The following is a 10092-nucleotide window of genomic DNA, read 5'->3' as shown; positions in this document are numbered from 1 at the left end:
AGACTGCATTTATCGAAGAGCTTATCAAAATAAGTCACAAATACTTTGCAAAGTCGTTTAATTTCACTTAGATACATTGATGACGTCCTGTCTTTAAATAGGAAGGAAGTGTTTACCATGTTAATCGCACTGAATTGGAAATCAAGGACGGAAAAACTCGTAACATGGGATTTTTTTTAAAAGATGCAGGTTGCTGAAAATTATGGGGAAGTTTTACAGTCGTCATGAAAATTGCATCGAGAAATATTCTATTTCTTTGTGCGACATGAAGCTAGGAGTGATTGATGCTCGTTAGTTCGTCATCTGGTTCCGTTGTTATATAGCGAGATTTTACTTACTCGGATTGACCAAGACTTACGTGACTGGTGTCGCGGCCGAAGCGAAACACCTGCTTTTATTCTGCTGGTCCTTTTTCAGGAGTCCCCGTGTTAATTAGTGTTGTTCATGTTTTTGCCCTACTTTTATTGAATTATGTTGACGTGTTGGTATTTTTTTGCTGTTTTAAAGGCAAATTTATATACATATGTCATATCTATTGTATATGAAATAAAGAAAAGATATGTTTTCTAAAATTAAACGGTTATAGTAAGGACAACGGGACAACAGGAAAGCAGAAAGGATGAAGTCGTCAGCTCTTAGTAAGTACCATTAATTTCTTGTGTAAATAAAGATTAATAAATTTCGCCTACTTCCGCTTTAGAAAATCTTCTTCATAATCCCACAATCATCATAAATAACAAGCATTTCTTATCAGATTAGAATGGGATAAAGCATATCTATGAGTGTTTCGCTCTGCAAAATCTGTGAGTTTCTCGGTATCACAACAAAACCAGAATGGTTCTCTCAGAGCGTGTAGGCTGGAATATTCACTGATCATTCTTTGAACAAGAATAGCATTGTATTGAAATCATTGCATTTTTTATCTTTTAGTAACATTACTTAACTCCTTCCGTACATTTACTCGCCAAATATCAGGGCCTATCAGTACATGAGAAGTTGTTTAAAAGTTTGAACAAATTTGACCCCTGTGACCTTGAATATAAGTCAAGGTTATTGTTTTCGCATCTTGGTCAAGCTTTATCAAAGGAATATACCAGTCAAATAGCATGCCTCTAGGCATATTAGTTCATGAGAAGAGGTTGGGTAAAGGTTTTCACAAACAAATTAACAAATTTGACCCCTGTGACCATAAATATTATTCATATTAATTTTTTTTTCGCAAACTTTGTACAGCTTCATCCAGTGAATATACCAGTCAAATAGCATGCCTCTAGGCATATTAGTTCATGAGAAGAGGTTGGGTAAAGGTTTTCACAAACAAATTAACAAATTTGACCCCTGTGACCATAAATATTATTCATATTAATTTTTTTTTCGCAAACTTTGTACAGCTTCATCCAGTGAACATACCAGACAAATATCATTCCTCTAGGCGTTTTAGATCATGTTAAGTCGTTTAAAAGTTTGAAAAAAACAATGGACCCTTGTGACCTTAATAAAAGTCATGGTCATTTCTTTTCGCACACTTTGTTGGGCTGCAGCAAAGGAACATACCAGCCAAATTCTAAAACATTTAGTCAGTTGATTATTCAGAAGAAGTTGTTTAAAGGAAAAAAGTTGACGCCAGGTGAGCTAACAAAAGATAATTGTATGGTTGCCACCAAAGAAAGAACTGATGTAGTTTTAGAAATTTGATTTTTTGTAAATACCATATTACTGAACAGCAATATTTATGTACCGTGTATGTTGCATTTTCCCATTTACCATAAAACAATACATATACAAGTTTTGAGTTTTATTCCCGTATGATTTAACCCATGTGTTAGCCTTAATATGTTGCATTCAAAACACTGTCGAGTGTGAATGCAAATAAATCCTATTTAAACAGCAAAATGATAATTTTGATATTTTGGTAATATTAATTTCAGAGATTATGATACAAAAAAAAAAAAAACCATGTACGTTTCTATCAACATCTGAAGTCAAGATTTTAATCCAGGGATCTGCAGTAGTATCTCACTAACATCAATATATTAGAAAAAAGTAATATATATAATATATATTACAATTTCTACTCTGACATATTTGGGGCAAGTCTTGTATCAAGTAAAAACGTCGAAGGTTGAAAGCAACACCACAAGAATTGGTTTGAATTACATGATCACCATATGTAACCCCATAAATTAAAATATTTATTTATAACCGAAAATGTGTGTGTAAATATATATTGAGCAAGTCATACTAATTCAAGTTCAAACTGAATCTTATCTATTTTTAATTGTGCTGACTGCTTTTTTCTACAGATTTCACTATTGCAGCAGAGATTTTGACTATGCAAAAATTGTCATATGTTGATGGCCCATTTAAGTAGCTGTATTTTTTAAAAATGAAGTAAATATATCTAATATGAACAACAGCTACTTATTCGTGATACTATAAAACACAGAGTCTAACTTGTTCGTGAATATTCATTACGCAAGGTTCATCATCATATGTATTTTCTGATTCTGAAAATTAGGCTTAAAATACCGGAACGACAAATGTCTTCAAATCTTTATGATGAGGTCATATTTGTGATGCGTACCAATCAACATTATAGATATTCTGATGAAGAGAAAACGAAATGTTATCGACTTCTTCTTTTCTTGTAAAACTATAAAACAAACATTTTTGCTAGTATATTATACAGGGGAGATCATCAAAAAAATAATAATAATAGAAAAAAAATATTGAAATTATACAAAAAACATTTTAAGATAATTTTAATAATAAAAAATACTGAAAAAAAACAAACTAAATTCTTATGGATGGACCATCGACGAATCTTATTGACATTAGCAAATGAAAATTTTTTTTTTCTGTAAAGATGCAAAAGTGATTAGTCGGGCACTCAACAGCAATAAGAACACTTTATGCTTACGTAATTGACAGGTTTTTAGTATTTCTCATCCATCCATCCATCCACCAACCCATCCACTCACCCACCAATCCATACATTCATCCAACCATCACCCCACCCACCCATCCATCCATCCATCCATCCATCCATCCATCCATCCACTCATCCACACATCCATACACTCATCGAACCACCACCCCATCCATCCATCCATCCATCCATCCATCCATCCATACATACATACATACACTCATCGAACCACCACCCAATCCATCCATCCATCCATCCATACATACATACATACACTCATCGAACCACCACCCCATCCATCCATCCATCCATCCATCCATCCATCCATCCATCCACTCATCCACACATCCATACACTCATCGAACCACCACCCCATCCATCCACCCATCCATACATACATACATACACTCATCGAACCACCACCCCATCCATCCATCCATCCATCCATCCATCCATACATACATACATACACTCATCGAACCACCACCCCATCCATCCATCCATCCATCCATCCATCCATCCATCCATCCATCCATCCATCCATCCATCCATCCATCCATCCATCCATCCATCCATCCATCCATCCATCCATCCATCCATCCATACATACATACATACATACATCCATACATACATACATACATACATCATCATCCATCCATCCATCCATACATACATACATACATACATACATACATACATACATACATACATACATACATACATACATACACTCATCGAACCACCACCCAATCCATCCATACATCCATCCATACATACATACATACATACATACATACATACATACATACATACATACATACATACATACATACATACATACATACATACATACATCGCCCACTAATCTATGCACATTAAAAACGATATAATTTTATGATGATTCCTGTTTTCTATAGGTTCTTCAGTCTTCAGAAACGATCACATTTATCAAAACGAAGAAGAAAAGTATGTATTACAAATGACGAAAACTTGTGAAATTCTTATTCATTTCTGATTTCTTTGTATTTTGTGCTTTTCATTAAACGGTAGATCAAGTTAATGTTCAAAATGTACAATTCTGTTACTCAAAGTAAAGGAGAAAACCTATGTCCGCTTTCCCCATGACCACGTAATTGGATACTATTAGCGTGTGAGGTAATTTCATTAAGTCACAAATGGTGACGTAAACTCATATGCAAATATATGACGTCGCTGTCATGACTGAATAAAACGGAAATTGTGTAACGTAATAAAACCTTTCTTTCGTATTTACGAAGGTATCGACAGGCCAGGCAAGACAATATAACAAAGATTCCGAGCTCCCCATCCAGAGATAAAAACGGAAGCACAACAATAATAACTTTGCCTCCAAATGTTGTATTCAGTTACTCAGCGAAGAAAGCAACTCCATTATTTGAAGAGCAGCAACCGTGTAGTAACGATGAATATGCAGTAACACTCAGCTTTACTGAGACTTCAAAAGGAGGTTACGGAGAATTTGAATACATCAAACATCCTCCTGATTATGAAATTCTGAGCGATGCCGAAACAAATAGTGGAAGGTCATGCCAAGTTCCTGTTCATAAAAGCCGTCAAACCGGTTACAAGTATTTAAATGTTGTCAAATTTATTGGAACAAGACAGCAATATACCAACAAAGGTGATATTGATGAATTTGACCATCATCTGAGAATGTCAAAACAGCACGTGCTGTGCAGCAGAGAACGATCGGCTCGTTTGGTTCCAGAAACGTCATCTAAAAACGAAATGTTGCCCAAAAGAACGCTTGGAATTACAAACAATGACGTATTGAGTCAATTAATCAGAAGAACTTTGCAAGATTTAGAGGATCAAGGTGTTTTTCCTACACCAAAGTATCCAATGAATCAAATGAAGCATACTTTTTCGACCTTACCGCTACGTCCAATCCCGATATACCCCCTACAGGGTAATATTGCTAGCAATCAGGACATCCCGTCATTGTCGGTGATAAACACGTACCGAGATTGGCCGAACGATTCGATTGTATCACCTAGTACACTCGCTAGGGCAGGATTTCAGTGCAGTAATAGTAACAGCAATACAGTTTGCTGTCTGTCGTGTGGATTGCATGCAGATATCAACGATTTCACCAATAGCGACCCGTTGACGTTCCATTCACGACGTTCACCGCTTTGTACCTTTTTGCGAAGAGAAAATGTTTCAGATGAGACAGCAGGAAGTGGAAACGGACTTCTTGAAAGCAATAACGAAGCGAGGGATGTAAGTACAATAAGTCCTAACATACCAACTGAGGATAGCCAAGGCGCCATAGCAGATGTAACCAACACATCAGAATATGCACCACGAAATCCAGACCAATGCTTGGAAGTATCCAGAAGAGAATCATTCAGGAATTGGCCAGGAAGATCACAAGACATAGACATTTTGGCATCAGCTGGATTCTTCTTCACCGGTTAGTAGTTATCTATATAAAAATATTTACATGGGTAACTTTTCAAAATTACAAAGGTAAATAATATTACGTTGTTTGGAAAAGCTTGCGTGAATTCAGTTAAAAAAAAAGAATGACGAATCAGGTGTGATGACACTGCGTATTCTAATAACAAAACAGAATATTTAATATCAGTTTCTATGAAGATTGAATTGAATTGAAAATAAAAATACGATCCCTTTCTTCCTAATCTTACTGATTATAACACTTTTCAAAAATAAGGCGAAGAAGATATAGTAAGGTGTTTCCATTGTGACATCGGATTGGCGGAATGGGACTCTGATGATGACCCCTGGGTGGAACATGCACGTCATAGTCCAGATTGCCCTTTCCTGAGAGAAAAGAAAGACGGAGATTTCATCATGAATATCCAGCGACGTTGGGCACAGGTAAATGGGGAAATTATAGAGAAAGACTTCGATAGATATGCACATTTAAATAAGTTACTACCTTTTAATATAGAGTTATGTTTATAATATTACAGTACCTAGCGATATGACAAGTACTTCTACAAGCTAAAGACAAACACCAATAATGATCTGAATTTGAACGTCGACTGAAGTGATTTGATCATAATGTCATTCTCATACTAACCGCGAAGTTTGTTTAACGTTGTATTTGCTGAAAGAAGAACTTTTAACTTTTAATGATAACAGTTGTCAATCGGTTATTAGAATGACAGCGAATGTGAATTAAAACATGTTTATTTACATGTAGGCTTGACAATGCTCTTTTCTAAATCTGTTTAGAAAGCGTGTCTTAATAATTCCGTATATAAATATAGGAGGATAGCCGTTTGAAATTGTTCAGAACATTGACTACTAATCTCGCATATTGCTGGCATGCAGTTAATAATAAACACAGTATAGATCGACATTGGATTAGTTGCTCAGTTCATGCTATCTATTATATATTCCCTCTATTTATTGCAGATATACACCCCTAAGCATCCCCATATGTGTCAAATGAACATGCGACTCGAATCATATGGCCCTTCATGGCCCCAGGATTACGTTACTCAGACACCACAACAGTTGGCAGAGGCTGGATTGTTTTACACAGGTAGCATTCAACCACTAGGTAAACGTGTTTTACCGATGAAAGATGTCTGATGTCAATACTTAGTTCATCGGGTGCATTTCTTAACTGTTCGCATTAACATGTTACAACACCAGTTCATTTACCTCCTTATTCCCTTATATCGAACCAAATCATCAAATAAATCTTCAAAAAAAAAAAAAAAAAAATAACAGCGAATAATGCACTACCCATGTATATGAAAAAACCTCAACTCAGTTTGCTACGTTCGATGATGACGGTTTGCTGCAGAATGGAATGAAAGTGTCATATTAATTATTAATAATTCACATATATTTGAAAATACAAGATATATTGACTGTATTGGTTCATTTTTCTGATGCCTTACGACGTCAAGGTGTGACGGACACTGTCCGGTGCCATTACTGTGACGGTGGTCTCCGGGAGTGGGAACCAAACGATGACCCATGGACGGAACACGCGAGATGGTTTCCCTTCTGTAAATTTGTCATCAAAGTCAAAGGTCCATCATTTATACAGTCAGCAGCCCGACATGAGGTAAATATGTCCTGCCACGACTTCGACCATTGGGACCTCGAATTAGCATGACACGTCACTATTTCATACAGTTTTAGCTTTCTTAAAATTGCTATTTAAAAAAAATATCAATATTCAGCTAGACTGTCATCAAAAAGATCAAATTAATAATATCCATCATGACCGCTGCGCACATCGGTTCTTTGTGCGATTCATTATTACTCCATATTTAAGAGGTACAAGGAGGACGTTGTCCTTTATCTGATTATTGAGATATCTCATGGATATGCCCGAGCTTATTTTCTTCACAATTAAGAAAAAACAGGCTTTTTCCAGGATGGGCTTATTATTAAGGATGGGTTATTTTCATGTGTTTAGGTATTTTATGATTAGAACGAAACTTATCAATATATAAACATGTGTCATCAATGTTATCGAAGTGAAAATATGACATGGATTAAGATGTAAGAATAGATAAAACTAATTCTGGTCATATGGTTATACTAGGATACTGACGAGGCAGGGGAAACTTTAACTGCAATTTCCCAACCACCTGTAATAGGTAAGTTCGGTCATTAAAGAATGTCTTTGGGAATCAACTTCATTGTCCGATATGGAACATTTTACTGGATAATTATCAAATTATAACCTTAGCATTGTTGGATAAATGTCGATCCAAAAGAAACATGGTGTTTCGTGTGCACTGTTAACACCTGACAAGACACTCATGTTTTGAGAAGTTGTTATGCAATCTAACGATGTCGAACTATTCGACGTAAGAAAGAATATACCGGTATGGTTTCACTTTTGTGACATTTTCATGAAATACAAATTGCTTTCAAACGGAAATTACATCCTCTTATTTCTAGTAGTTATATCACAAAACTGCTTTTCTTTTAAACTGCTAAGTTCTTACCACATTGCAAACAAAACATATCGATCGATTATCTATTTTTGATATTTGTTGTTTTAATGAAGCTGAACCCACATTTGAAGAAAAGTATCGGATAAGAGATTTGGAAAATCCAATGATGTCGGCTGCAGTGGAGAGCGTTAAGATATTTGGCTACAAAAGGAGAATGATAAAGAAAGCAATCAATGCCCGCATAGAAGAATCAGGTAAATCAATAGACATGTTCTCAATATGAGTCAGATTTAGGACGTGATAATATATGCACTCCTATGCCCCCTGCAAGTATCTACATTAGTCTCTCTCAGAAAATATTGAAATAGTTCATGATGTTTATTTAAAACAAAAACATTTCAAATGTCTCATGAAATGTGTTTCGGTGTAAGTTTAGAACCTATATATAGTTGATCAGATGAGTATTCATGTCTATAAACTTCTGATTGTTTTCAATGAGTAACTGAAATAAAGTAAATCAAAATCCAATTTCAGGTACACGTGACTTGAATGCAGCGGAATTGATGGATTGTTTGTTTGAGCTGGAAGAGAAAGAGTCATCGCTCGAGACGGATGAATATGGTACGAACTTAAACATTTTTCTAACAAAAATGCTGAATGTTCATTATTCAAAATCAGTAATCTGCAAAAAATATTACATTAATAAGTATTTTTCACAAAAATGATCTATTCACCTTTGAACTAAATACGTGTGCTTTACGATCCCAAATAATGAACATTCCTGTCTCTTATATTTTCAACTGTAATGAAATTAAATTAATTTGTTAATATCTTTCAAATTCAAACAGGTAGTTTGAAAATCCCATAATAATACTGATCACCTCACATGTCATGCTTGAATTGCATTAAACTGTTACCAGTATAGCGAGCGATTTATTCTGCCATTAGGGGTCTAATGGGTTATTGAATAAATATCATATATATCTTGGCAAACTCCAAATTACTGAGCTCATGTTACTCTACATAAAGTACAAGTAAGAATTCAAATATTTTATCCTTTGAAGAAGTATGGAAGTGCCAACTTAATCGATTGTTGAATCAATCGTCATTGGTCACTCGTTGTTAACTAAAGATACACCATATTACAATATTGTTGAAATGAAATAGCATTTACTGTTCTGTTACAGATTCCTACTCAAGTTCTGACGAATTCAAGTTGTGTAAGTACATTAACTGCAAACGCTTTCATGAGGAAAACTAATTTTCATGTTGAATTACATTTTTCTTTAAATCTTATGGATATCTTTATTGACAAAGGATGAAAATTGCTCATGAACTTAACAGGAAATTAAAATAAAATCTTATTTATAAGTGTATCCTTGTATAATGTTTCAAAAATTACCCGCCTGTCATGTAGAGTGTTATTGGAAGTTTTTGGTTTTTATTTATTTAGCACCAAAGGCAATGGCTTCCGAGAACAATTACCTGAAAACACGAAATCTATGTGTCGAGTGCAGACAAAGTGAAAGATGTATTCTTTTTGTATCATGCGGTCATAGAGTCACATGTGAGCCATGTGGGATGCAGCGTACTTCATGTCCAATTTGTTCAGTGGAAGTTACGAAACGTCTGAAAACATTTTTAGGATAGTTTTTGTTTTGTTTAGACCGATAAGAAACTAAACGGAAAGAATCACATGCATGCACGCACGCACGCATACTCTGTCAGAGACAAACATGGAAAATAAGTCATGAACACTGAGTTATACATAACGAATGAGCGTCATGTTTACGAAGTATACGGCACTATGAACGCACTCGGCAGTCACCAACTGACGGACCCCGAGTATGGTGGAATTTAATAAGTAATAACAATTTTAACACTATATTGATGTATGTGACACTATCAACGTAACTGCACTGTAGCAGTGTGACGTTGATTTTGCTGTAACTAGCTATATATCCAGCATTTAGTTGCAAACAACCAGATAGTGATGTACAATCTGTTTCACGATAGTGTCGCTACATGTACATTATTTTAAACAGCTACAGCATCTATATCCATTTGCCGACATAAGCTATTGATAGTTACATGTTTACCATGTTGACTGTATAGACTATTTATCGAACGTAAGCAATGCATGTGTATCAACACATGCAACAAATACATATAGGGTGTATATAACGAGCGAATAACAAATATACTTTCATTGCTTTACTAGTGTTG

At 35.2% G+C, this 10092-nt stretch overlaps 1 protein-coding gene across 1 annotated transcript; it reads left to right on the top strand.

Annotated features, from left to right (window-relative positions):
* Positions 1-1476: 1476 nt before the first annotated feature.
* Positions 1477-9516, top strand: LOC132562104 (E3 ubiquitin-protein ligase XIAP-like). The gene is made up of 11 exons (XM_060226832.1): positions 1477-1627; positions 3850-3898; positions 4210-5387; positions 5649-5815; positions 6359-6488; positions 6862-7022; positions 7509-7563; positions 7980-8120; positions 8401-8487; positions 9054-9086; positions 9320-9516. The coding sequence occupies exons 1-11, from the start codon at positions 1477-1479 to the stop codon at positions 9514-9516; spliced, it is 2349 nt and encodes a 782-aa protein (XP_060082815.1).
* The last annotated feature ends 576 nt before the right edge of the window (positions 9517-10092 follow it).

Source organism: Ylistrum balloti, unplaced genomic scaffold (genome assembly GCF_031769215.1).
Source record: "Ylistrum balloti isolate Yb309-2 unplaced genomic scaffold, AGI_CSIRO_Ybal_v1 Utg371340, whole genome shotgun sequence".
NCBI classification, from domain to species: Eukaryota; Metazoa; Mollusca; class Bivalvia; order Pectinida; family Pectinidae; genus Ylistrum; species Ylistrum balloti.
The sequence above is the reverse complement of the archived record's forward strand: the minus strand, read 5'-3'. Positions and strand labels throughout refer to the sequence as shown.

Excerpts from the sequence above, each read along its gene's own strand:
- LOC132562104 (XM_060226832.1), top strand. The coding sequence starts at position 1,477 with ATGGACCCTTGTGACCTTAATAAAAGTCATGGTCATTTCTTTTCGCAC. Across the intron at positions 3,899-4,209 it reads TATCAAAACGAAGAAGAAAA|GTATCGACAGGCCAGGCAAG; the intron begins GTATGTATTACA and ends GTATTTACGAAG. Across the intron at positions 5,388-5,648 it reads AGCTGGATTCTTCTTCACCG|GCGAAGAAGATATAGTAAGG; the intron begins GTTAGTAGTTAT and ends TTCAAAAATAAG.